The sequence below is a fragment of the Molossus molossus genome, unplaced genomic scaffold, assembly GCF_014108415.1.
Source record: "Molossus molossus isolate mMolMol1 unplaced genomic scaffold, mMolMol1.p scaffold_m16_p_21, whole genome shotgun sequence".
Lineage (NCBI taxonomy): Eukaryota > Metazoa > Chordata > Mammalia > Chiroptera > Molossidae > Molossus > Molossus molossus.
Genome location: NW_023425357.1, coordinates 13,113,128 through 13,140,869, shown reverse-complemented (window position 1 = coordinate 13,140,869; position 27,742 = coordinate 13,113,128). Strand labels below are relative to the sequence as shown.

The following is a 27,742-nucleotide window of genomic DNA, read 5'->3' as shown; positions in this document are numbered from 1 at the left end:
TGACTCGCATCTCTGGGCTGTGTTAGAAAGGCTGCCTTGAGGGAGGCGGAATAGCTGCCCAACCAGAATGGCTGACATTCAAAAGACTGACAATATCAAGTGTTGACTAGGTTATGGAGCAACTGGAACTTGCATGTACTGTGGAAATGCAGAATGACACAGAGCTCTGGAAAAGGTCTAGCTGTTTCAATTAAAGCTAAACTCAGTCCATCCCATGACCAGCAGTTTCACTCCTAGGCATGTACCCAATATATCATTGCTAGAATGTTCCTATTCCTAGCAGCACCGATTGCAATAGCCCTCAAAGTGGAAACAACCCAATGTCTATCAACAGAACAGATGAACAAATTATGTTATAGTCACACAGTGGAATACTACACAGCAATGAAAAAGAATGTGCTACCAACACGTGACAATGAGGGTGACTCTCACAGACATGATGCTGAGAACAAGAAGTCAGACACATGAGACAACATGCCATAAGGTTTCCTTTATACAAAGTCTAAGAACAGGTACAACTAAAGGATGGTGACAAAAATCAGATCAGTGGTTGCCTTTGGAGGGGGGGCTGATGGGAAAGGGGCACAAAGGAACCTCCTGGGTGGGTGGAAATGTTCTATACCTTGATCTGGGCAGATGTAATTTATTATTATTATTATTATTATCATTATTATTATTATTATTATTATTTATTGATTTTAGAGGGAGAGGGAGAAACATCTATGTAAAAGAGAAACATGGATGAGTTGCCTCCTACACACACCTGGACCAGGGATAGTACCCAAAACCCGGTCATGTGCCCTGACTGGGAATCGAATCTGCCATCTTTTGGTGCACGAGACAATGCTCCAACCAATTGAGCCACCAGGCCAGGGTGGATGTAATTTTTTAAATTGTTGAGCTGTGCTTTTAAGATTTGTGTACTTCACTCTATGAAAGTTTATCTCAATAAAGAGAGAGAGAGCCCTGGCTGGGTGGCTGAGTTGGTTGGAGCTTTGTCTCATGCACCAAAAGGTGGCAGGTTCGATTCCTGGACAGGGCTCATACCCAGGATGCAGATTCCATCCCTGGTTGGGGCACCTGAGGGAGGCAGCTGATCGATGTTTCTCTCTCACATCAATATTTCTTTCTCCTCCCCATTCCTTTCTCTAGTAAGAGTTAAACAATTTTTTTCTTTATTGCTTTTAGAGAGAGAGAGGAAGGGAGAGGGAGAGAGAGATAGAGACATCGATGAGAGAACATCGATTGGCTGCCTCCTGCATGCCCCACACTGGGGATCGGGCCCACAACATGGGCATGTGCCCTGATCAGGATTCGAACTGGCGACTTCTTGGTGCATGGGTCGACACTCAGCCACTGAGCCACACTGGCCAGGCTCTAGTATCAGTTTTTAAAAAGAGAGAGATGCCCTGGCTGGTGTGGCTCAGTGGTTAGAGAGTCAGCCTACAGACCCAAAAGTTGCGGGTTTGATTCCGGTCAAGAGCACGTACCTGGGTTGCAGTTCATCCCTGGCTCTGGTCGGAGTCATGCAGGAGGCAACCAATCTATGTGAGATACATTGATGTCTCTCTCTCTCTCTCTCTCTCTCTCCTTCCTTCCCACTCTATCTGAAGATAAATGGAAAAATATCCTTGGGTGAGAATAAAAAAGAGAAAATAGCACAGTGACTTAGAGCTTGGACCGCTTCTACAAATCCCAAATTTGTCACCTCTCAGCTGTGTGACCTTAAGCAAGTCACTCTCCCTCTCTGGGCCTCATGCCTGTGAGGATTAAATGAGTTTATACACATAGAGTGCTTAGCAGAGGGCAGAACAGAGTGGATGCTCACTGAACCACCATCATGGTGTCGCTGACATGCCTCTGGGTCCTACTCCAACAGGAGAGGATCACGAGTCTGAGTCTGATCCCGTAATCCCATTGCCTGGAATTCAAGCTGCTTTCACTGTAACTTTAGTTCCACCGAAAACTCCTTGATTCGATGACCCTGGGGCCAGGCCATACGCCTGGCATGGCGTGACCCCCCGCCAGCACAGGGGCACATCCCGCCCCCACCTCCAGTCCAGAAAGCACACACACACCGCGTCTCTCTCCCCACTGATATATTTGATAATTGTCCAGAACCAGAGATGGCATCAGCCGGGGTTGGGGATGTTGAGGGGGAGTAAAAAAGAACACAGGGAGGGCGCTGGGAGGTAGGGGTGAGGAGAGGGAGAGGAACAGAGACACAGAAAAGAGAGGAGAGGCGGGGGCAGGGGGTGGGGAGAGAAGCCAGCCAGGGGGAGGGTTGGGGGGAGGGAGCGGGAGATACTTTGAGGTGGTGGGGCCAAGGTGGGGGCCACCGGGAGAGAAGGCCCCTCCCCCGAGAATACAAAATGGGGGGGAACTGGAGGGGGCTGTCCTGGGCTTCGGGGGCAGGGAAGAGACAGGTGAGGTGGTGGGGTTGAGGTCAGTAGTAGGTTTCCTTCTCCACCCAACCTGGAGAGAAAAGAAACAGACAGAGAGACAGGCATGGAGAGACACACACACAGAGAGAGCACGCGTGCAACACAGAAATAAACCAAAAAGGAGAGACACACATGGAAAGACAGAGAGGAGCCCCAGAGAGACAGGGAGGGAAAGGAGTTGGCAAGGGAAGGGAGAGAGGACACAGAAGGGAGGTGGAAAGACAGAGTGAGTTAGCGTCAGACAAGCCATCAGGGTGCTTCCCCACCCCGCCCCCGCAGCGCCTGCCTGTCCCCCAGCCCTCTCTGCCCAGTCCCTCTGCCCCGTTAGCCCCTCACCCCCAGGGTTCCTGCGCAGGATGAGTTTGCGAATTTCGTCATAGACGAAGATGAGGAAGCTGTAGGGGAAGGCACAGAACCACCAGCTGGGCCTGTGGAGATGGGACAACAGGAGGTGTCAGTGTGGAGCCCAAATGGGGACAGTTGGCAGAGTCCCAGGGGAGGGGCCACACTGAGGTGGGTTCTCCCTTGATCCCTCCTGCCCACAAGTAAGGGGTGCCTTGGCCACGGCTGTGGGCGGGGTCTTCAGAGCACCCACTCTGATGATGTCCCACAGGGGACGGGAGAGGCTTGGCGGCATCAGAACAGGGACTGCAGTGGGGGACACACAGAAGGGGGTTCCAAGGGACAGCAGGAGAGGTGGGGCCTGTAAAGATGTCCCACTGGGAAGGCTCCTGAAGCCGGCAGGGGGTCGTGGGAGCGGGAGGGTTACTCACTTGAGAGGGTACATGCGGAGCGCTACGTCCATGCCGGGGCAGTAGGACAGGAAGGCAGCCAGGGCCGTCTCCTCAAACAGGCCGAAGATCAGGATCTTGTTCCTGGAGGCACAGGCAGGGCTGGACCCAGGCAGCCACACCCACCCAGAGACAGAGGCACACCCAAGGCAGACCGTGGGGGCAGGGGCGACAGACACAGGGACCCATGGAGACAGAGACAGAGAGGCAGAGACAGATCCAGGCAGATGGCGATAATGGAAGATAAACAGCGACAGACACAAGGCAGGCAGGGGTGTGCAAAGGTAAGCAGATCCAGAGAGTGACCCAATCTCACACACACACACACACACACACACACACACACACACACACGAGACAGAGAATCCAAGACAGACGTGGTCACTGGAGACAAAATCAACCCAGAGGCAAACACGGGACAGTGCCGGGGAGAGCAGCCTCGCGCCCGCGCAGCCCTCACTTCATGCCCTGCTGGAAGACCGAGTTCCTGCGGGTCTTGCAGATGATCAGGTCTGCCCACTGGACGACCACGATGCTCACAAAGAAGGCCGTGTGGCAGGTGAACTCCACCACTTTCCTCTGCTCGTACGTCTGCAAGAGCCATGACCAGTGTGCAGACGGCGGTCAGTGTGGCTGCAGCCGGGCCCAGGCTCCTGGTCTGCACCCCGGGCGAAGCAGGGGCTGTGTCCCGATGGGGTCCCCCGGGGCCTCAGAAATGTCTCCCATCTTAGGCTCATAGCCCCTTGGGAAGAGTCAGGGAAGTATAGGAAGGAGAGGTGAATGGGGACCTCAGTCTTCAGTCAGGGTCCAGGACCATCCCTGGTTTGGAGGGGAGTGGGAGGAGGTCAAGGACCCCATGGGCTCCTGAGGGAACAGACACCAGTGAACTTTGAAGGGACAGACTGAGACAAGGAAGAAGGCAGTGAAGGTGACTCACGGGGCAGGGCAGAGAGCGCGGCCAGTGGACACCAGGCCCACAACAGGCTGGACCTAGAGCACCAGGAGGCCCCGCAAGCCCAGGGAGGGTCTTGATGTGGACCCTGGGGCAGAAGGGCCATCACGGGAAGCAGGGCGCTTGCCTGGGGGACACTGACGGGGAGCCCCTTCCATGCTGTGGGGCCCAGCCCCACTCACCCACTGCTGCCCATAACTGTCCTCAAGGTCATTGATAGTGCGGTCATCCCAGCTCAACCGGATGCCCACCAGGTTGCCGGGCAAGAAACCATTTTCTGCCAGGATCACAAAGTAGGAGAAGAAGCCACCGAGAGCCTGGATCATTCCTGGGAGGAGAGAAGGGAGATGAGGAGAAGCGTCGCTGGCAGCCGGCAGCCAGCCCCCTGCACCTCTGGGGCCCCTTGAGCCCCCACCAGGAAGAGGGTGGGTCACCTCAATCCTCTTGCTGAACATCCGGGGCTGGGCCGCCAGAGGGCAGTCCAGTGGCGAGCGCCTGAGGTGGGTCCCAGGACGGAAGCCTCGGGGAGCAGGTTCTCTCTCCCCAGATGGAAACCTCATGGCTCCTTCCCACCTGACCCAGGCCACCTGGACATCAGGATATCCCCAAGGACCTTTGGGCATGAGTCTGAGGAACCCCCAGATTCAGGAATGACCTCCCCAGGCTTCTGATCACCACCACAAAGCCTCTGCTTACTAGGACACTCCCAGTGACGGGGAGCTCAGCACCTCTAAGGCTCAGCACACATCACTTCCAGCAGCAGGTTGAGGAGGAGGCAGACAGGAATGTGAAGGGGTTCACTCCTGCTCCCACAGAGCTCACCAGCTGATCTTATCCTTCCCATCACAGGCTCTGGAGTGGTCAGCCTGGGGCCAACCCGGATCTGCCACTCAGTGTTCCACGTGTTCCCCAGGTGCACCCCCCTGCAGGCCTGTCCTCCACCTGTGCCGGCCCCGCCCATCTGTAAGCTACTCCTTCCAAACCTCCAACACCAAGTCCTACTTGTACTCCTTTCATTCAGCACAAGGTTTCTGGGGCGCACAGTGGGCGAGGCACTGCTCTAGGTCCTGGGCATCTTGCCACAGTCAAGACAGGGTCCCCAGATCCTCACCAATCTGCCCGTAGGCCATGCTGATGAGCCTCTCGTTAACCAGCTTGTCAGTGCGTGGATTCCTGGGCTGTCTCTTCATGATGTCACTCTCAGCAGCCTCGTATGCCAATGAGATGGCGGGGACCTGGGCAGGAGAAGCCCGGTGAGCCGGGGAGTGAGGGACCCTGCCCTCCAGGGCCCTGGGAGTGGCTGGGGGCTCACCATGTCAGTGCCCAGGTCGATGCAGAGGATGGTAATGGTGCCCAGGGGCAGCGGGATGTTGGCCATGATGAACAGCAGGAAGGGTGTGATCTCAGGGATGTTGCTGGTCAGGGTGTAGGCGATGGACTTCTTCAGGTTGTCAAAGATCAGGCGGCCTGTGGCAGGGACAGGTCCAGACCTCAGGTGCTCACACAGGGCATCTTATTCTCTCTGCCCCTTCCCTGCCCAGTCCCCGTGCCCTTTCTAATCCATCTCCTCACCCGTCCACACAAACGTCCAACTGTGTCACCCCTGTTCAACCATTCTTGAAACACAACCGCTGTGGAAGATTGTTCGCCAATTTCTATTAAAGTAAAACATCCCGTTCCCTATTGACCCAGTAATCCTGCTCCTAGGTTTATACCCAACAGAAACCAGTGCTTCTGTTCACCAAAAAGCAAGTGTGAATGCTCATCACAGCGTTAGTCACGATAGCAAAAGCCAGAACCGACCCCCATGTCCATCAGCAGGGGAGTGGATAAACAAACTGGTCCATCCATACGATGGAATAGGACTCAGCAAGGGAAAGGATCCCGCTATGTCACACCCAACTCCGTGGGTGAATCTCACAGATGGTACACTGAGTGAAAAAGCTAGACACCAAAGCATTCATATTGCATGATTCCATTTAGATAAGATTTGAAAGTGATCTATGGTGTCAAAAGTCAGGATAGTGGCCCTGGCCGGTTTGGCTCAGCGGTTAGAGCGTCGGCCTGTGGTCCAGAGAGACCTGGGTTTGGTTCCCACTAAAGGCATGTACTTCGGTTGTGATTTGTCCCCAGCCCTGGTTGGGTCGTGCAGGTGGCAACCACTCGATGTGTCCCTTTTATATCGATGTTTCTCTCTCTCTCTCTCTCCCCCTCCCGCTCTGTCTGAATAAAAAATGGAAAAATGTCCTCGGGTGAGGATTAAAAAAAAAAAGTCAAGATAGTGGTTATTTCTGGAGGGGACATGATGAAACCCTAATTGGGGGCTGGAAATGCTTCTCAATCAGGGTCTGGTGGTTGCATGCATGTGTACATGTGTAAAAGTCATCGAGCTGCACGCCTTACTGTACAAATGTCATAGCCCAATAAAAACTCAATCAGTACACTGTGTATAATGTACAAGGAAACTAAAGATGACTCCAGCCAGCCCCTCCTTCCACCTTCTCTCATATGCTGAGAGACATGAGCAACAAGATATATTGTTAAGAAGGAAGAGGAATAGCCCTGGCTGGTTTGGCTCAGCGGTTAGAGCACCAACCCACGGACGGGAGAGATCAGGGTTTGGTTCCCGCTAAGGGCACGTATCTGGGTTGCAGTTTGTCCTCAACCCAGTTGGGGTTGTGTGGGTGGCAGCCACTTGATCTGTCTTCCTCACATCGATGTTTCTCTCTCTCTCTTCCTCCTGCTCTGTCTGAAGATAAATGTAAAAATATCCTTGGGTGAGGATTTAAAACAAAGAAAATAATAATAATAATTAAAAAACAAGAAAAAGAAAAAGAAGGAACAGGAAAGCAGACTGCACACAGGTATGGATGGTTTGATCACCTTTGTGTAAAAATAAGACGCTTACGTGTTCACACCTGCTATTCCTTTTCCTCGAATGCATGCACAGCTCTCCACAAACTAGTGGTATCTCATCTTTAAATATTTATGGATGAAATGATGACTTAAATGTGCTTGAACATGATCCAGCTGTGTAGTGGGGGAGGGGAGTTGAAGCATGAACTGTAACTGTCTGAGCTGCGCTATGGTGACAGCGGGCTCCCTAAGACTTTCACTGTGCTTTGGGGTATACCTGGAACTGCCCCTCCCGGAAGTTAAACTTTGTTTTTGTCACTCCAGAGAGGCCTTCCTTGTCCACCCTCTCTAGGCAGAGGAACCCCATTATTATCTGTCATAGCACCCTGCTTGTTTTGGTAGCACTTGTCGGAATTTGTAATTATGTATTTATTTGTTTGTGAACTTAAGGCTGTCTCTCCCAGATCCTTGAGGGAAGGGACCCTGTCTGCTCTGCTCACAACTGCATCTCCAGCACCCTGAGTGATGCACAAGGTGGGATCCCGGTAAGTGCTTGGAAGGCATGAACACGTGTGTCTGTGAGTGTGTACACTGCATACGCATAGGTGCCTGGGCGGGGAGGGGGACGACAAAGGGTTAACCGTGGTGTCCTCTGGGAGGGAGGAGACAAGAAAGGACATTTAATTTGCCACTGTAGGCTGCTTTCCTGTCTGAATTCTCTCTTGCACATTATTTTTTACACTAGGGACATTTCAGACCGGGAGGGAGAAACGGGAAGAAAGTGCACCACGGCACAGTGATTATTCCCGGATGGTGAGTTACGAGTGATTTCAATTTTCTCCGTCATGCTTTTCTACATTTTATGTAATTATCATGGATTACTCTGATGATCAGAATAAGATTAAATGTGAACAAGTCCCAGCCCCGGCCGGCGTGGCTCAGTTGGATGGGTGCCATCCAGTGCACTGAAAAGTCGGCGGTTCAGTTCCCACCCAGGGCACATGCCCAGGTTGCAGGCGGGATCCCCGGTAGGGGGCGTGCAGGAGGCAGCCGATAGATGTTGCTCTCACACCCATGATGTTTCTCCCTCTCTCTCCCTCTCCCTTTCTGTCTCTCTAAAAATCAATTAAAAATCTTTAAAAAAACCCCGCGTGAACAAGCCCCGTCTGTGGCCTGGGCTCCCAGCGGTCCCCGCCTCACACCCCCAGCTTCCTCTGCCAGCAACTCCCTTCCTGCACTACCTACGTGAAAACACCTACATAGTCCTGAGAAGCTTCCTAGACCCTGACCCAGGCTGGGTGAGGGGCTTCCTAAGGGACCCTCTGTTCCCCTGGTGGCACTTGCAAGTATTTTATTTTATTTATTTATTTATTTTTGGTACGTGCCCCTAGCGGGAACCAAACCTGGGACTCTCTGGTCCACAGGCCGACGCTCCAACCGCTGAGCCAAACTGGCCAGGGCCTTGCAAGTATTTTAAAATGCTCCGGAATCTGCTGTCTAGACTAGCCCTGCGCTGGGTCCTGCCCCCAGGAGGCTCCCAACCCCTGGGGGAGGGAGACTGAAAAGGAGAAGCTCAGGATCCAGAGGCCCAGTGGGATTCTGGGGTCTCCCCACCCGCATCCTGCAGCACCGGCCTATTCCCCTTCCCCAGCCTCATGCAGGGACCCAGTCTCCAGCGCCACCTGGCCACTCACCCTCCTCCACACCCGTGACGATGGAGGCAAAGTTGTCATCCAGCAGGATCATGTCTGCTGCCTGCTTGGAGACATCAGAGCCAGCGATGCCCATGGCCACCCCGATGTCAGCCTTCTTCAGAGCCGGGGAGTCGTTCACACCATCCCCAGTCACAGCCACGATTGCGCCCTGCAGGGAGAGAGGGTGAGGAGGACAGCGGAGGCCTGGCCCCAGCCCCCTCTTCTCAGGGCCCAGGAGTCCAGGCCCTGGCCCCGCCCTGTGAGGGACCCCAGCCGCAGCCCACCTGTCTCTGACAGCCCTCCACGATGATGAGCTTCTGCTGCGGGGACGTGCGGGCAAAGACGATCTCGGTGTGGTTCTGCAGGATCTCGTCAATTTGCTCGGAGGTGAAGTCCTTGAGGTCGGTGCCGTGGATCACACAGGCCTTGGCGTCCCTGGGAAGAGCCAAGAGTGGTCAGGACGTGTGGGGAGTGGTGCAGTGATGGATGGACAGAGAGCCAGGCAGGCCAGAACCACAGACCGGAGAGGCAGAAGACCATGCTCTGAAGCTGAGGCTCGATCAAGGTCACACAGCTCAGGAGTGGCAAAGCTGGGATGTGGACCTATACCAGCCTGCCAGTCCTCACGCTTGGAGGAGGAACAAGACCCGGCGCTGAGTCAACAGAGGAGGCCCAGAGGGAAGGGGAGCCCGCTGCCCTCTGGGGGAGAAGGCTGACCGGCGGGGGGCGCTCACCGGGGGTTGACCTGGCTGACTGGGATGTTGAGCCGGGCGGCGATGTCCTCCACAGTCTCGTTGCCCTCAGAGATGATGCCCACACCCTTGGCAATGGCTTTTGCGGTGATGGGGTGATCGCCCGTGACCATGATGACCTGCGGGCATTGTTTGGGGATGGTCCGGCCTCTGAACTGGCCCCTGGGGTGCTGGCCCCGTCCCCCCAGCGGTCCCAGGCCACACCTTGATGCCTGCGCTGCGGCACTTGCCCACCGCATCGGGGACAGCCGCCCGGGGCGGGTCAATCATGGACATGAGGCCCACAAAGCAGAGGTTGTCTGTGGTGAAGTTCACGTCGTCACAGTCGAAGGCAAAGCCCTTGGGGAACTGCTCCTCAGGCAGGTAGTAATGGCAGAAACCTGGTGGCAGAGACGGTGTCTCCTGCCCCACGGCTTCTGGCTTTCCAGTCCCAGCATCTCCCGGTGGGCCAGTCAGCCAACACTCATTTCCTAAAGATGCCATCCTCTCTCGTTACTCATTCATCCCTTCATTCATTCCCAGTGCATTCTGGGAGACCCTCTTCTGAGCCAGCTCTGGGCAGCGTCACCCGCCTCCTTACCCCGGGAGATGACCCCGTCCCTCCCCAATTCGGTCCCACCCATGCTGCACACCCAGCACACGCTCGCCCAGGCCACCAAGCTCCAGGTAGGCGTTCTGGAAGGCTTCCTTCATCTCCTCATCCAGCGGCTGCTCCTTGCCCTGCAGCAGGATGGTGGAGCAGCGGTCCAGGATGCGCTCGGGGGCGCCCTTCATTACCAGCAGGTACCGGTTGTCATTGGGGTCCTCGGTCTCATGGATGGAGAGCTGTGGACAGAGCAGAAGGTGGGTGTGCCTGAGCCTCACAGGGACCTGGAGGCTGCACCCGACAGGGAGAGGACGCCCAGCCCCACCCAGAGCCATGGGTGCCAGGACAGACAGCTCCCCCAGAGGGCGCTGTCTAAATCTCTGCCTGAGAGATATCTCTTTCTCAAACTCTTGCAGAGATCTCTGTTCACCCCTGCCCGTTTCTGTCTCTCTGTCCCACAGATAATTCTGCCCTTCTATGTTTCTCACAGAAATATGGCCTGTTCTTAGGTCATGTGCCTCTCTCCCTGCCCTTTGCCTCCCCAGACTCTCCTCATCCCGCATCTGACCCATCGCCAAATCTGGTCAGCTCACCTCTGAAATACAGCCAGATTCTGTTCTCTCACCTCCCACCTCCAGGGCCCCTGTCGGCCACCACCACCTCTCCCATGGCACACCGCAGCGGCCTCCACACCGAACCCCCGTTTCGGCCTTCCCTGCCCCATAGCACTTCCTCCCCACAGCAGCCAAGAGGATCCTTTAAACACTGTGCGTCAGTGACAAATGCTGCAGCCACTTGGAAACCAGTCTGGCAGCTCCCCAAAAGGTTAATGTAGAGTTACTATATGACCCAGCCATTCCTAGGTATACCCGCAAGAGACATGCAAACGACACCCACACAAACACGTGTCACGTGAATGTCCACAGCAGCGTTGCTCACAGTAGCCAATAGGAGTGAACAAACTGTGGTCTATCCACACAATGGAAGATTATTCGGCCATAAAAGGGAATGAGACACTGATCCCTGCTACAACATGGATAAACCTTGAAAACATCATGCTGAGTGAAAGAAGCCAGATACAAAAGGCTACATATTGTAGGTTCCCATTTATGTGAAAAGTCCGAACAGGCAAATCCAGAGAGACAGAAGGTAGATTAGTGGTTGCCTAGAGCTCGGAGAGATGGGGAAGGTTGGGGGCAATAGCTAAGAAATGTGGGGTTTACCCGGCCGGTGGGGCTCAGTGGTTGAGCATCCACCCATGCTCCAAGAGGTCGCCAGTTCGATTCCCGGTCAGGACACATGCCCAAGTTGTGGGCCCGATCCCCAGTGGGGGGCATGCAGGAGGTGGCCAATCGATGTTCTCTCTCATTGATGTTTCCATCTCTCTTTCCCTCTCCCTTCCTCTCTCTCTCAAATCACTAAAGAAAATAAACTTTTTTAAAAGAAAAAGGAAAAAGAAATGTGGGGTTTCTTTTTGAGGTGAGAAAAATGTGTGGAAATTGGCTGTGTAATGACTGCACATATCCGTGAATATACAGAAACTATTGGATGATGCACTCCAAATGGGAGATCTGTGGCATGTGAATTATATTTCACTAAAGCTGCTTAATAATGTGAGTCGGGTCCCATCTCTCCTCTGCTTAGAGCCCTCCCATGGCTCATGTCCCCCTGAGTCATACCCAAGTGCTCTCCACAGCCCAGAAGGCCTGACGGGACCTGGCCCAGCATCCACTGCCCTCAGCTCCCTTGCTGGCTTACTGCTGTGCCACACTGGCTTCCTGGCTCTTGTTAAAACACATCAACACACTCCTGCCTCAGGGCCTTTGCACGTACTGTGCCAACCGCCTGGAACACTTCCCCTGGCTCCCACCCTCAGCACAATGACTGGCAGATATATTCCATATTTCCTTGTGACTTTGTCATCATCTGCTTTTTAGCACCAGAGTGTAAGTTCCACAAGAGGGACTCACTCATTGTGTTTATATATCCCCAGCACCTAACCACGTGCCTGACACACGGTGGCTGCTTAAAAAGAAAATTGTTGAATGAGTGAAAGAGATCCCTGGCTGGTTCCCACTCTCTACTGCAGGAAGATCTTTACTCCTCTGCTTCCTGCCCCAGCAGAAACCTTGCTCTCACTCAGCTCTGTTCCTCTCCCCGCTGGGTGGATGGGGAAACCGACCTCGGCGAAGGTTAGTAACCTGCAAGAAGCAGGAGGCGGTGGGGTGGAGCTGGCTGCGAAGGTATCGCAGAGAAAGTGAGGTCCAGACTGGCTCCCACGGAGAGCCCCGAGTACCTGGTATTTGTTGGTGGAGTTAAAAGGGATCTCAGCCACTTTCTTGTTACGTTCCCGCATCAGCTTCACAGAGCCGGAGGACAACTCAATGCACTTCAGCAGGGCCGACTCAGAGGCATCACCGGCCACATCCCTCTGGGGAGAGAGGGCTGTCAGGGCAGAGCAGCAGGGGTGGGCATGGGCAGGGCCAAGGCCAGGCAGGTGGCCGGACCCACCTTGAGCACAGGGATGTTGTCCTGACCACCTTTGAAGACTGCCCGATTGCAGAGTCCAGCGATATGGGACAGGGCCACCCAGGTGTGCGAGCTCTTGTCAAACGAGGTCCCTGGAGGAGGCATGTGTCACAGCTGGGGACATCTTGGGGCCAGGCCCCCTCGATCCCCACCTGGGCCCCCCCTCACCTGACTGGTCCTCAGTGGTGTCGGCCTCGTGGATCTGGTTGTCGAACCACATGTGGGCAACCGTCATGCGGTTCTGGGTGAGGGTCCCTGTCTTGTCTGAGCAGATGGTGGATGTGGAGCCCAGGGTCTCTACAGCCTCCAGGTTTTTCACAAGGCAGTTCTTCCGTGCCATGCGCTTGGCAGTCAGTGTCAGACACACCTGTGGACACACAAGGACAGGCAAGTTACAGGCAGAACCAAGCGGCAGGGTTGGACCAGCAACATGAGTGCCAACTACCCAACTGCCTGGCCCAGGGAGAATTCTGGGTAGCTTGCAAGACAGAACGGTGTTACCCAGCAAGTCCATCCCAAGGCACAAACCAACAGAAAAATGTGTCTCAAAAGACATGTACTGGTCCTGGCCGGTGTGGCTCATTTGGTTGGGCGTCGTCCTGTACACCAAAAGTTTGCCAGTTTAATTCCCAGTCAGGGCACATGCCCTATTTGTGGGCTCGATCCCCAGGAGGGGGCGTGCTGTAGGCAGCAATCTATGTTTTTCTCTCTCTCTTTCTCTCCCTCTCCTTTTCTCTCTCTCTAAATATCAATAAAAAAATATATATATATACATATATTTTTAATCCTCACCCGAGAACATTTTTCCATTTTTTGTTCAGATAGAGTGGGAAGGAGAGAGAGAAACATCAATGTGAAAGGGACACATCGAGTGGTTGCCACCCACACGACCCAACCAGGGCTAGGGACAAATTGCAACTGAGGTACGTGCCCTTAGTGGAAACCGAACCCGGGTCTCTCTGGACCGCAGGCCGACGCTCCAACCACTGAGCCAAACCAGCCAGGGCAATAAAAATATTTTTAAAAAGACATGCACTGGAATGTTCATAGCAGCAGCGTTTATAAGTTTCAAAATGAAAACAACCCACATGTACACCAACAGCAGAAGGGATAAATAGATTGTGTACTAAGATGGAATGCTATACAGCAACCAAAAAGAGCAAGTTACTGCTGCAGGACTGCAGGGATGAAGTTCAAAAACACGAGGTTCCGCAAAAAGAACCAGAAATTAGAGTTCGCACTGAATTACTCCAACTGATATGAAGCAGGAAACCTACGCTTCAGCAGGGCCCATGTCGGGGTTCCCTTGGGTTGGGGTGGGGGCTGAATGAGGTCTTGAGGTTTCTGGGGAACCTGAGCCTGATGCAGCTGACATGGGTGTGTTTTGTTTAGCCCAGACTCTCAGGCTGTACATACGTATGTGCAACACTGTGTGTGTATATTACATGTCAATGAAAAGCCTTTGACCTAGAGTAGCTTTGAATATGCTAGAATAGAACCTTTGCCTGCTGATACAAGTAAATGATCAGGGGCAGACTAGCATTCCTAGCACAGTTCCTTCTATGTGCGTGAAAACTTACTAACACACTGCAACGTGCCCACACCTCCGGGGAGGAGCAAAGAGGGCTGGAGCTGGGCTGTAGAAAGAGGACTGTTCTTTTATTTTAAACTATTTTTATTTATTTATTTATTTATTTATTTATTTATTTATTTATTTATTTATTTATTTATTTATTTCATCCTCACCGGAGGCCATTTTTCGATATTTTGTTCAGATAGAGTGGGGAGGAAGAGAGAGAGAGAGAGAAACATCGACGTGAAAGGGACACATCGAGTGGTTGCCACCCACACGACCAACCAGGGCCGGGGACAAACTGCAACCAAGGTACATGCCCTTAGCGGGAACCGAACCCGGGTCTCTCTGGACCGCAGGCTGACGCTCTAACCGCTGAGCCAAACCGGCCAGGGCTATTTTATATTATTTTAATGTAGCCCGGCGGTGTGGCTCAGTGGTTGAGCATTGATCCATGCACCAAAAGGTCGCTGGTTCTATTCCCAGTCAGGGCATATGCCCAGGTTGTGGGCCAAATCCCCAGTGGGGACATGCAGGAGGCGGCCAATCAATGTTTCCATCTCTCTCTCCTGCTCCCTTTCTCTCTCTTTAAAATCAATAAAGAAAAAAAAATAAACTTTTTTAATGTATTCTTTAGATTTTTGAACCACTATGGTATACTTCTTAAATTTGTAAGTTAACTTTGAAAAGTGATAGGCTTGCCCTGGCCGGTTTGGCTCAGCGGTTAGAGCGTCAGCCTGTGGTCCTGAGAGACCCGGGTTCGGTTCCCGCTAAGGGCGCGTACCTCGGTTGCAGTTTGTCCCCGGCCCTGGTCGGTTGAGCGGGTGGCAACCACTTGATGTGTTCCTTTCACATCGATGTTTCTCTCTCTCTCTGTTCCTCTCTCTCCCACTCTACCTGAACAACAACAACAAAAAAAAAAAAAAAAAAAAAAAGAAAAGTGATAGGCTTGTTAGCTCTTTATGCCTCGCAGTGTTTCCCAAGATTTTGTTTGTTTTGTTAATGAGGATCTCTGATCAGGTCCCAGGACTTTCCTCATTCAAGATCTAGGAGGCTCAACCCCTAATACCCAAGTTGCCCTTATCGAGAACATTGGAATCCACACCCCAGCCCCTCCTCCTCAGACCTGGGGCCTGAACCTCCGTCCCCCTCTCTCCCAGGACTCAGAAGTCTGGCCCCCAGCGCTCTCCTGCCTCAGACCCAGGGGTCTGGCCCCAGCTCTTCCTCCCCCAGACCCACTGTAAAGGTCCGGGCCTTACAGTAACAGTGGCCAGCAGGCCCTCCGGGACATTGGCCACGATGATGCCGATGAGGAAGATGACCGCCTCAAGCCAGCTGTATCCAAGGATGAGGGAGAGGACGAAGAAGGACACCCCCAGGAAGACGGCCACACCAGTGATGAGCTGGATGAAGTGCTCAATCTCGATGGCGATGGGGGTCTTGCCCACCTCCAGCCCTGAAGCCAGGGTGGCGATGCGGCCCATGACAGTACGGTCCCCTGTGGCCACCACCACGCCCCGAGCTGTGCCTGTGGGGCCAGAGGGGGTTAGGCTGAGGTGGGGGAGACGCTCAGTGAAGTTCAGAGGGACCCGAGCCCCTCATGCACGTCCCTCTGTCTTGACCAGCCCAGCCCCAAGCTGGTGCCACCACCACACCCCCCCTCACCCTCCACGCAGTTGGTGGAAAAGAAGGTGATATTCCGAGTCTCCAAGGGGTTGTCGTGTGTGCAGTCGGGAGAGCGGGTCTGGGGTTCTGATTCGCCGGTCAGGGAGGAGTTGTCCACCTGCGGGTACGGAAGAGAGAGGGCTTAGCCCCGGGCCTGGGATCAGGGGCCATTTGTCCAGAGGAGTCTGGGGCTGAAGCCTGTGTCTCTTGAAGTCACAGCTAGAAGCCTGGGTGCCTGGGTGGGTGAGTGGTATTTGAAAGACCAGAGGTTGGGCTCCTGTAGATGAGGAAGGTACGGGGCTTCCTGCTAAGGTATGAGGTACCTATGGGTCAGAGGGGTGGGGACAGCAGCCTGGACACCTGAGCCTGAAGGAGGAAGGAACTGGGGGCCTGGACTCCTGGGCCACTCCAGGAAGGGCAGAGCTGGGCCCCAGGCCCCAGGCCCACCTTGCAGCCATGGGCTGAGATAATCCGAAGGTCTGCTGGGACTCGGTCTCCACCCTTGATCTCCACCAGGTCCCCGACCACCACCTCCTCGGCATTCACCTGCATCTTCTCACCTTCCCGGATCACCAGGGCTTGCTGGGTGGGACAGAAAAGAGTCACCTCTGGACTCTCTCTGCCTGGGGTCACGTGGCATGGTCCCCACACACTTGTCCACACCCCCTCCCGCCCCTTCCTGGGCACCCCTCACCTGGGGAACCATGTTCTTGAAGGACTCCATGATCTTGGAGCTCTTGGCCTCCTGGTAGTAAGAGAAGCAGCCGGTGATGATGACCACGGCCGCCAGCACGATGCCCAGGTACAGCTGCGGGGAGATGCAGAGTCACGGCTGCTCCGAGCCGCTCCCCAGCCCACCCTGAGTTGGAGGATCTGGGAAGGGAGCTGTGCATCAATGGGGGCCTGTGACTGTGTGCCTGACCCCAGAGCTGCGTGCATTTGAAAGTCTGTGGTTTGAGTCTCTCTTGTCCTGTGAGTTTATTTGCCCAACCGTACTTGAGTCCCTCTTTCTGAGCATGGATGTGTTTGGGTGTCTGGGTCCATCCATCTATTTTGTGCATCTGTCTGTCTGTCTGTCTCCCTGTGTTAGAGAATCTGGGGGTGTGCTCTTGTCTGTCTATGGGTCTGTCTGTGTTTAAGTCAGTGTGTCTGTCTGTCTGCATGCCTGGCTTTAAATTTATGGGACTGCTTGCGTTTGAGTCTCGGTGTGTGTATCTCTGTCTCCGTCTGTCTGTCTGTCTTCCTGTTTGGGTTTTAATTTCTGAGAATATTGTCTCTCTTGATTCTCATGTTTGTCTGCTTGCCACTGTGTGTGTTTGAGTTCCTGTGTCTGTCTTTCCATCAGTCTGTCTGTCCGTACCTGTGTCTCTGAACTAGGTGGCTGTGTGACCGTCTCCAAGTGTGGCTACACTGACTCTCTGCACATGTGTGCATATGTGCGTGTGTGTGCCTGCAAAAATCTATATGTAATCGTGTGTGGGCCTGGGTTTATGGGCATGTCGTCTGTTGAGACCATGTCCGCGTGTGTGTCCCCTGGGTTGGTGGATGGGTCCTGACAGATCCATAGATGGGTGTGCCTGGTCTCTACACGAGCACACTCTCTCTTTGGGTGTCTTTCAGGCCACGACCACCTGGTGGTGTCTGTCCCCAAGGCTGTTGAGATCACACAGTCTTGGGATGGAGCCCCAGCTCACATGTCCTGCTGTGTGATCTGGGGTAAGTTCATTGGCCTGTCTGAGCCTCAGTTTTCCTTGTACCTTCTCCAGTTCTTTCATGGGATGACTGTGAAAGTTAGACGAGAAGAAGGAGGGGAGTGGGCTTCGGAAAGTCTAACGGGACGGGGAGACGTGCCCTTGTGCAGAGCAGACGGGGGGCACTCACGTTGTCCCCAGAGGGATCATCCTCGGTGCCCGCCTGGATGCCATAGGCCAGGAAGCAGAGGATGGCCCCGATCCACAGCAGGATAGAGAAGCCCCCGAAGAGCTGGCGGCAGAACTTGACCCACTCCGGGGTGGTGGGTGGCGGCGTGAGCGCGTTAGGCCCGTCCCGGGCCAGGATCTCCTGGGCTTTGCTGTGGGTCAGACCCTGGGGGGCACAGGACTCACACAGAACCTTCCCGGAGCAGCCCTGGCATCTCCACACCTCACGAGCACTCAGGACCCAGCCCCAGCCCCAGCCCCAGCGCACCCCGCACCTGCACACAGTCCGTGTTGTATTTCCGGCAGACCTCTTCCACTGACATCTTGTGCTCTGTCTGAGGAACAGGGGTTTGGGGGAGGCGTGTGAGTGGCGAGGCCCCCAGGGGTGGGCTAGGGCTCGCTCTGGGACACTGGTGCTGAGGTTGGGGCTTACCATAGCCACCTCCTTCTTGAGGTCGTCCAAGTCCCGGCGCTCCTTGGCGGCCTTGCTCTTCTTAGGCGAGCTCTTGTCATCTTTCTTATCCTGCGAGGTGGCGACACGATAGCTGTCAGAGCCACCAGACTGCGGGCGAGAAGGGTTACAGGGCACACCGGCCCTCCGAGCCCTCTCAGCCTGCCTCGTGTCCCTGGGCAGGGGGCTGGCTCGGGGTCTCAGTCTGTGTCTCTGAGTGGGTTTCCCTCTGGCTCTAGGGGTCTCTCAAACCCGTGAGTCTCATCTCTGCCAACTGGCCTCACCGTCTCTGGCCCCATGTATTCTCGCGGGGTGTCTGTCCCTGAGGGTCTCCACCTGGGTCAGTCTGTGCTTCTCTCTGTTTCTGTGCCCATGTGTATGGGTCGCTCTCTTCTATCTCTGTGTCTTTTTATCTCTGTGTGTCTTCTTCTGTCTTTCTCCCCCTCTCTGGGCCTGTCCAACCTTCCAAGTGTCTGTCTTTCACTATGTCTGTCTGTCTGTCTCTTGATCCGTCTGGGTCTCTGTGCCTCACTGCTTTGTTCTGTTTTGTCTGTTTCTGTCTCCTTCTATCTCTTCATCTCCCCATCTCTGTATCTCTGTGGCTATCTCTACCCCTGACCTCTGTCCCTCATGACTTAATTGTCTGTCTTTCCCTCTCTCTGTCTCTGATCTCTCTGCGTGTGTCTCCCTATGATTTTTGTTTCCCTCCCCTTTCCGGCTTTTGATGTCTCTCAGTCTCTCATACAGTGTGTCTCCATCTCTTGAACTATCTCTGTTGAGGCCAGCTGAGTCTGTCTCTTGGGGTTCCTATCTCCCTCCGAGTTGGTGTGTTGGGATCTCAGACTGTCTTCTTCTATCTTTATCACTGCCTAACTCTGTCTTGTGTCTCTGTCTTCATCTCTCAAGCTATCTCCTCTCTGTGATGCTCGGTGTGTCTCTGCCTGTCTGTCTCTCATGGTCTCGCTCTGTGATCTTTCTCTCTAGCCCGGTGTCTGTCTGTCTCTGCGTCTATCTCGGCATCTGTCCTTCCAGCTCCAGCTCTCCTGTTTGTTGCTCTCCCTGTCTTCTCCACCTGTCTCTTTTCCTGGGCCTCACTCCCCAGCCCCATGGATGTCTCAGTCTGTCTCTCAGAGGACTCAGCAAATCTTGGGAGACAGCCAGTCCTGAAGGCCCTGCTTGACAAGCTGTGGGTCCTGGCCTCTCTCCGGAGGGCTGGTGGGAGCCATGGACAGGTTGGAACAGGGGGTGGGCACAGTCAGGTCTCTGGAGGACAGGGTGGGAGCTGGCTGGGATTTCAGGTGCAGAAGAGCAAGAGGCAGAAGCCCTGGGCCTGGCTTGACTGGATGAGTGTGAGGGGGAGTGACTGAATCTCCAGTCTGGTGGCAGATGAGGAAGGCAGTGTCCTGGGACGGTGACAGGAGGAGTGGGGAGAGGCCAGGTGCTGGTATAGGGCCGCTGACAGATCCTGTGGGCCCATGGCCAAGCCAGGATCCCAGGCTCAGCGAGGCTCAGTGATAATCCCCTCGTGACCTTGCGGAGGGCTGAGCTGCCTGCTGTCTGCCCCCAGACCCGAGGCTGAGCTGGGAGGGCTACTGGGAAGGGCTGCAGCCTGGAGCCTCTAAGAGAGTGAAGGGGGGTGGGAGAGAGGCTTGGCCCTGGGCCAGCCCTGCAGCAGCACTGCGTCTGACACGAAAGCACAGAGTCTTGGGGGACAGTGAGGACACTCCTCCATCCCCTGTCCCAGGAGGGGTCTCAGCCTCTGCAGAGAAGTAGACCCATGGATGGAGAGATGTGAAGATATAAGCTCATGGGGTCAAGGTAGAGATATGAAGGGGGAGGCAGGAAGGAGAGAGGGGGGCCTGGCAGGAGCGGGAAGAAAAGCAGCTGCTCAACCCTGAAGCCGTAGGGGAGGCTGGGAGCTGATGCCTGGGTCCCTGTGAGGCCCAGGAGGGGGACCTGGACTCCTGGTCTGAGGAAGGCGGGGGCTGGGGGCCTAGACTCCTGGTTTGAAGGAGGAGGAGGCTGGGACACCTTGGCTCTGGCCTGCCCTTGCCATAACCAGACTCCCCTGGGGACAAGCTCCCATGTGTTGAAGAGGGAGCCAAGGCTTTCTCAGCCCGGATGGGTGCACTGTGGGGTGGGGGCACCTCCGAGGGCGGGGGCACGCCTGTCGCTGCAGCCCGCCTATGCAGCTCCTTGCCATTTTCTGTGCTGTCCCCCTCCTCCTGGCACCCTTAGCTCACACAGCCTCGGTACCTTGACCAGCCTGTCCCTCCCCCTCTCGGGGTGTTCAGGGCATCATCTCTGAGCAACTCTCCCTTGACCTCCCCTATTGACCTCTGCCTCCTCTTCCCATCATTCATGCTGACTCAGGTTGTGTCTGGATAGCAAATGTCTGTCCTTGGGTCACCTCATCTCAGCCTCAGTTTCTCTCTTTGTCTCTCTGTGTCTTACTCATGTCTCTCCGCCTGTGTGTCACTTTCTCCTTGTCTCTTTTAGAGCATCTCTCTGTCTCTTCATTTCTCTCCATATTTGCATGTCTCGGTCTCTCTGTCTCTGCTTCCCATATCTAAAGCACCTCACTTCTCTTGTCCCCACTTCTTTTCCTAAGTCGCCCTTACCCCCCTCCCCCACAGTTCCTTCTCTAAGGCCTTTAGCTTCCATCCTCTCCATCTGCCCACGGCCTCCCCTCCCTCCACCCCACTTACCTGGAAGCATCACTGACTCCCATCTCCCCCTTCTCATCTAGTCCTCTCCCTGCCCATTTCTTCTCCCCATCCCCCCTCACTCACCCCAATCTAGAGATCTGAAACTCCATTCCCCACCTCCATCCCTGGGCCATTTCGCCTTCGTCCGCCATCTTTCTCCCCATCCCTCGTATTCCCTTTCCAATGGCCTCTCCCATCCAGACCCTCTCTCTTCATCCCACCCAGCCCAGCCCACCCGCCTCCTTCCCCCGCGGCCCCGCCCCAGACACGCAGGGAGGAATCCAGGCTCCAGGGGGGATCAGGTGGTCAGCCAGGAAAGGAAGCCGCATCTGCTGGAGAGACTCGCAGACAGACAAGGACACACGGACACTGAGGCAAGGACATAGTCAGGCATGCACGGTACCCACCCCCTCCACCACGCATTTGCAAACGTTTGCCCTCAGCTAGACACTCAGTCTCCCGGCCATGGTTCTCCTGCTCCTCCCAGCACCCAGTGTTTGCTCCCTCAAATTAGGGGCTGGACACAAACTGCAGCCCCAGGCCTCACACACTGCACTGCAGAGCCCTCCCCACCCTGCCCCAGGCCTGGAAGGAGAAAGAGAGGTCATCTGGTCTCCATGGCCAGGGAGGCAGAGGGGCTTCGACACCCCCAGACACAAACACCAGCTAGTAGACACACCCAGATATGGTTGCAGACAGACAAAACGCAAGCTACACAATCGCAGGGCAGACGATGCTCCCAGGGCCTGACAGCCAGGAGCTCACACGGGCGCACATGCACACACACACACACACACACACACACACACGACTGAGCATGCCACAGCATCAGGGCAGGCAGAGATGCGGCGGACCGGTCCGTGCCCCGCGGACCCGGCACACAAAGACACACCGACATGCGCCACAGACCCCTGCGACCCAGGGCCCGTGCACACGCTCAGTCAGAGACACAACACACGCGGGCCGGGTCAGCGGGCTCACGGGGTCCCGCAGACCTGGCCCCGAAGCACAAGGGTCCCGGAGCCCAACCCCCCGCAGACACCCAATGTCACTGGATTTTGTCGCACACACACACCAACCGGCCGGCCCCAGCACCTACCCCCATCTTGGCGGCTTCGGGGGTCGGGGGCCGGCGGGCAGGGAGGGGGCCGGGGCAGGGCCCTCGGGGTGGGCTCAGGCGCGGGCTCGGGTTGGGGGCCTCTGCAGCGCCCGCGCCTCGGTCCGCGCGTCCGACGGCGGTCAGCCCTCAGCACAGGGTCTGCGGCGCCCGCCGCCTCCGCTGTCTCATATGCCCGCGCCCGCGGGGGGGACCGGTGCCGGCCAATCAGGGGAGCCGCCTCCCTGATGGACGGCCCGCGGCCCCGCCCCTGGTACTGCAGCTATCCTCCCCACCCCCAGCCTCCGCTAAGGGGGAACGCTGCAGGAGGGGGGATCCCGGAGATCCCCGCAATGAAGAACCTGGAGACCCTCACAATGTAGGGGTATCTCCGAGTAGGGGACACTGAGGGAGGGAGAGCCCCAGAATTCCCCTCATTGTGGGGGTGTGCCATGAGGGACAGGGATGCACTGCGGGAGGTGGACACCAGGTGGGGGAAAGCCCTGTAAACCACCGCAACAAGCAGGGGCCCCAGAGCACCTCCGTCCGCAGTGAAGGGGGGGCTGGAGACGGCGTGCGGCTCTGCTCAGGAGTGGGTGCTGGAGAGGGTACAAGAGAGAAGTAAGACCCCACAGTGAGGAGAGGGTGCAGCAGAGGGGGGAGCTCTGAGGCTCCCCAATTGTGTGTGTCCCCCTTACCCGGAGCCGAGGCAGAGCCACCCAATAATACACAGCCGCACAGGTACACAGGGGACGCATCACAGCCAGAGGACACTCAGCATCACAAACGCAACCATCACCCAGGTAGCCCAGATATTGGGGACACACACATACACCACTCCATCACATCCCACCACAGTTTTACAACTCCAGTACCCTCACACACACAGACTGCACTACCTTATCGCACAACCCCAAGCAAGGCTCATGAACATGTAGAAATGAAAAGCATATAGCACATACCTCACACACCCCATCACACCACAACAGAACCACAATCACAGTCATAAAGTGCCTTACAGATTAACACACACCCTCAGAACTCCACATCAGAGACACAGCACACACTCCACCATACCTGGCCTTGTTCCATCCCAAAACCATGCAACCCACGGACCTCAGAACCAACACACATCCACATTCAGCACCATCGCACACCACAGGCCTCACACTGCCTCCAGACACCACAGGAGCCTTTATGGACACTGTTGCATGGTCACACAACACACACACACCATCACATATGCTCCTCCCCAGTATATCTAGGCATGAGCAAAGGCTCACAGTGCAAAATTGATGATTATGGTTGCTAATTGTTAATGACAGACAAAAAGGAGGTCATGGACATACATGGCACAATAATTCACAGAAATATCACACAATGCCATCCCACACACCTCCCATGCTGTACACATCACCTATTGGGGTGCTATTATATATACCTTTGTTGCACCTCTAAACACAACCCAACACCCCCACCCATACTATCTTGTATGTGTATGCACACACAGACACACAGCCAGCACTCACACCCCAAGCCTGCCACATACACACAACACCCCACCAGCCACCCACTGGAACTGAAGAGTCATGTCCTCCCACCCCACACTTTTGCTCTATGAGGAATGCTCCAGACTCTCCCTGGGGAGAGTAGAAGGGACAGAGAGCAAGAGAGAGCCTGTCCCTTTAGTTTTCTCAAAATGTGGATCTCCTCTCCACGTACTGGAGTGCTCATGTGGGGTCCACAGGCAAGGAGCACAGTGTGAGCCTGGTGTACAGGTAATGAGAAAGTTAGGGATCTGGCCAGGGAAACATGCGAAAGGCTGGAGGCCAGAGTGAGAGACACAGAAACAGAGGCAGAGATTCAGAGCCACAGAGAGATGGACATGGACAGGGAAACAGGGCCAGAGGGTAGAAGGAGGCAGGGAACCCATTCCTAGGCTTCCCCCAGCACCCAGAGCCTCTGCCCAATCCTGTTCTCTGACCCAACCCTTTCCCTTTCTGCTGTCCCTTGTTGCCATGGTAACAGAAAGGCCAAATATGCCGCAAAGGAGGCTGGGACTGCAGACCTGGCTTGTCTCCATGGAGACTGGGGAAGGGGGGAGCCACATCTTCTAAGCCAGGTAGTTGGCCCCCAGACACCTCCCCCCAACTCTGCCCCCTTCTGGGAGAAGAGAAGGAGGACCTGTCAACATATCCCTTCCCTCTCCTGACACCTTGGCCTGCAGGGATGAGCCTGGACCATGGGGAAGGGGACTGAGAGACAGAGAAGTCTGGGGATGTCTGGATCCCAGGAAATTCTAGGGTCTCTCCTCCTGTGCTCAGGAAGACCTTGGTCCCCTACACCCCACCCTAGACATGCACTCCCTCCTCAGACACAACCCCTGTGAGACTGATGACTGTGCATCATGCTCCCAGTGAGAGGCTCTGCGGAAGTTGTGTGTGTGGGAGACTTAGGAAGGTCACAGGGATGGACAGTGACAGGGGAACTCAGCACTAGAGACAGAGAAACACATAAGACACACAGTCCAGAACCAGAGAGAGGCAGATACCGATGGACAAAGACAGACGGGCAAAAAGAGAGATGAGAAAATGGACGGAGGGAGACAGAACAGAAGTACTCGGTGAAGGTGACAGAGACGCAAGGACACAGCAGGCAGAGACATGGTTAGCAAACTGGAGAGACTCGCAGATAAAGACCGGAGACACTCAGAGCAGAAATGGGGGAGGGGAAACTCAGAATTGGGAAGAGGCCTCAGAGAAGACCAGCAGCGTGGCATTGAGACCAAGACTGGGAGAGACCAGAAATGTCTGCAATTATATTCTAGTCGCCGGATAGACTGATAGTATGGCCCAAGGGCAGAGACATGGATTAGAGTCTGTAAAACAAATGTGGAGACAACAGAACCTCTAAGACACAAGCTCACCCCCACACCTGTCCCTGAGGGGCACACACAAAGCAAGTATCTGAGGCACAGAAGCGGCTGGATGGAGATTGGGGGTGCTGTGTGACAGGCAGGTCTCCTGGGGTGTGGCCTGCCCAAGTTCTACAAAGACAGGCCCTGCGGGGGAGACACAGCAATGCTGTGGCCGGGCCGGTGCTGAACGGACAGCTCCCTGCTCTGGGCCACCCGCCGTAGGGGAAGGCCCACCCTCTCTCCCTCGCTGTTCCCGTTTGGCTTCACTCAGCGCTCCAGCCCGCTTCTGTAACCATCTAGTTTTCTATGGCTTTCTGTCTCTTACCTGTCTCTGCTCCACCACAATCCCTGCTTCTCTTAGCCCCTATTCCCAGGTATCTTACCCTCCCTGCTTCATCTGTCTCCCCCATGCCCATCCCTCTATCTCACCCTTTCATCTCATCACAACTCAGCTCCAGCTCCTCCTCCTCTTTGCCCCTCTTTCCCTATCCCTCTCTGCCCTTCCCATCATTGTCTCTCCCACCTCTCTCCCCGATCTGGGTCTCTTCCCATTCTGTCTCTTTCCCCACCTCTCCATCTCTCCCCCTCTACTCGGCCTCGTTTTGGCTCTTGCTTTGTGACCTTCACTCGTCCTTTCTCAGCTGCAGTTTCCACAGAAACCTCCAGCGGGGCGGGAGAGTGCGGGGACAGAACGTAGACCCACCCTTCTCCCTCTCTACAGGGATTGATCAATTCCTCTCTTGGGGGCTGGGGAGGTACATTTGCGGTAGAAACACAGGGTCAGTCACAGACGTTTGAAGATGGCCTCATGGATGTACGGACACACACATATGCACACGATTACAAAGTCACCAAATTACCCCTGCCTAGGCACACACCTGCCACCACACGGGCCACCCAGGCACCACCACACGGAAGAGTTCACTTGTCCTCCCCTCCCCCAACCCCATCTGGTTTGTCTTTCTGTGTCTGTGTTTCCTGGTGTCTCCACCTCTCCAGATTCCCGCATCGCTCTCCATCTGTCTCAGGGTCTTTGTCGCAGCCTCCTTCTGTCCCGAGAGAAGGTCAGTGGAGAAAGGCCAGCTGTTGTGACCTGGGTTGACCTGCTGGTCTGTGGCAGGGTCGAGGGTGGAGAGTGCAAAAGTGACCATCCAGTCTGTGGTTCTCAGCAGACTCCCTGGGGGATCCAAGCCTTTAATGCCCTCACACTCCCAGGAAATGAGATCGGGGTATCCCCAGTTTGGGGGTTTTGTTCTTTTTTTATTCCAACGGGACTGGGGTGTGGCAGGGGGAGGGATGAGGGCCCAACTGACCCCCTCCCTGGGGGAGGTCTCATAGAAATTCCGAAGTTTCTCCCTCAAAAAAAGAGAGAGAAAAGAGGCAAGGGGCACCAGGGGACACTCATCGGCCCAGAGGCCCTCCTCCAGAAGTGGGGAGCTTCGTCAAGTCTTAGGAGCCTGAGCAGTCCAGGATGGGGTTCTCCCAGCGGATTGCTTTCCGCTTCCGGAACAGCCCCGCAGTCCTCGGTTGCAGCGCTCCTCTTGTCCGCAGTGGGGGCAGTGTGGGGTCGGCAGCACCCTCTGGACAGTCCACTAGGGGGCGCAGGCAGGCTCCAGAGCCAGGCCTCGGACTTCACCCGGAACCCAAGGCAAAATCGTGGCTTCCGGAATGCCGGGGCACAAGTCCTGTTCCACGCTCGCTGGAGAGGCAGGGGCGGCCGGGGCCTAGGGCGGGCCCTGTGGCTGCGGCCACTCCGGCCGCCTGCCTGGCCCCACCCGTGGTCACTCGTGCTCAGCCAGCTCACGGGGGCCGGCAGGGCCTGGTCGCGGCCGGGGCGGACTGGTGGTCTCGGCGGGGGCGCTAAGGCCACGCGGGGGTGCGCCGGCCCCGGAGGTCCGCAGCGCCTGGATGCGCCGGCACTCTTGGCAGACGCGCACGTGGGTGCAGGGGGTGGAGGCGAGGGGCCGGGCCCCGCCAGGCGGCCCCGGGTCGTCCAGGAGACGCTGGGGGCCCCCGTGCGCGCCACCCGCGTCCCCGCCAGCGCCAGCCGAATAGAGCTTGCCGTTGCTGAGGCGCATCTCGCGGACGGCGCGCAGCGACAGCAGGGCCCGGCTCGGGGCTCCCGGGCGCCGGCGCCGGCGGGAACGCGACGTCTTGCGGCAGGACACCGCGTGCCGCAGCTCCTGCAGCATCTCCTGGCACACCGACACCTGCGGACAATGAGCGGGGGTCACCGGCCCGCGCTCTCCTTGCCGCAGGCCCTTCGCCTGGCTCTGCCTCTGCCTCTCCTCTGCCCGCCCCTCACCCCCAGCTTCTCTCCACACCCCCTCTTCTGTTCTTCCTGCCCCACTGCTTTCCTCACCTTTTTTCCCTTACCCCAACCCCATGCCCTTTCGCCTCCTCTTTCTTTTCCCTCCTGGTTCTTTTATCTCCCCCGCTCTTCCTGTTTCACCTCTCAGCTCCTGTCTGACCTGACTGTTCTTATTTGGGTTTCTTCCTACATCTGCCCTTCACTCCCTCTCGTCTTTTCACTCTAAATGTTCTGACTGCCTCTAATTCTTTCCCTCCTACTTGTTTTCCATCTCCTGCCTCTGATTCATAACGTCATTACTGCAAAGCATATTTATTGAGCACCTACTGTGTGCCAGGCACTGTTCTGAGCCCTGAGGATACAGCACAGAACCAAACAGACAGCAGAGAACCAGACAGCAGTCCCTGCCCTTGTGGAGGTTATATTCCAGTGTGCAGAGGCAAAAGAAAATAACACATATGCAAATGCAGGTTGTATGTGAGCTGGTGATGAGTGCTT

At 55.6% G+C, this 27,742-nt stretch overlaps 2 protein-coding genes across 4 annotated transcripts in view; both read right to left on the bottom strand.

Moving 5' to 3' along the window:
- Nucleotides 1-1,638: 1,638 nt before the first annotated feature.
- ATP1A3 (ATPase Na+/K+ transporting subunit alpha 3) lies at nt 1,639-22,142 on the bottom strand. 2 transcript variants are annotated; one of them, XM_036274859.1, is made up of 23 exons: nt 22,020-22,059; nt 18,195-18,323; nt 18,037-18,096; nt 17,724-17,927; nt 16,537-16,650; nt 16,290-16,424; nt 15,843-15,960; nt 15,437-15,705; nt 12,773-12,971; nt 12,587-12,696; nt 12,372-12,506; nt 10,122-10,314; nt 9,694-9,869; nt 9,472-9,608; nt 9,022-9,172; nt 8,738-8,906; nt 5,500-5,654; nt 5,299-5,422; nt 4,370-4,515; nt 3,696-3,826; nt 3,218-3,319; nt 2,781-2,872; nt 1,639-2,475 (listed from the first exon to the last, which is right to left on the bottom strand). In XM_036274859.1, exons 1-23 carry the CDS (start codon nt 22,023-22,025, stop codon nt 2,447-2,449), a joined length of 3,084 nt encoding a protein of 1,027 aa, XP_036130752.1. In that variant the 5' UTR covers nt 22,026-22,059; the 3' UTR covers nt 1,639-2,446. The 2 variants fall into 2 exon arrangements, with proteins under 2 accessions (XP_036130752.1, XP_036130753.1); XM_036274860.1 differs by having other exon boundaries at nt 2,083-2,475; nt 18,195-18,284; nt 22,020-22,142.
- A 4,025-nt stretch (nt 22,143-26,167) lies between these two features.
- Nucleotides 26,168-27,742, bottom strand: part of GRIK5 (glutamate ionotropic receptor kainate type subunit 5) — a 53,915-nt gene continuing 52,340 nt past the window's right edge. The window contains exon 20 of one of the 2 annotated variants that reach the window (XM_036275579.1): nt 26,168-27,143. In XM_036275579.1, coding sequence (XP_036131472.1) covers nt 26,715-27,143 — 429 coding nt within the window. In that variant the 3' untranslated portion in view covers nt 26,168-26,714. The remainder of the gene's footprint in view (nt 27,144-27,742) is intronic. The other variant, XM_036275580.1, reaches the window with a different exon arrangement.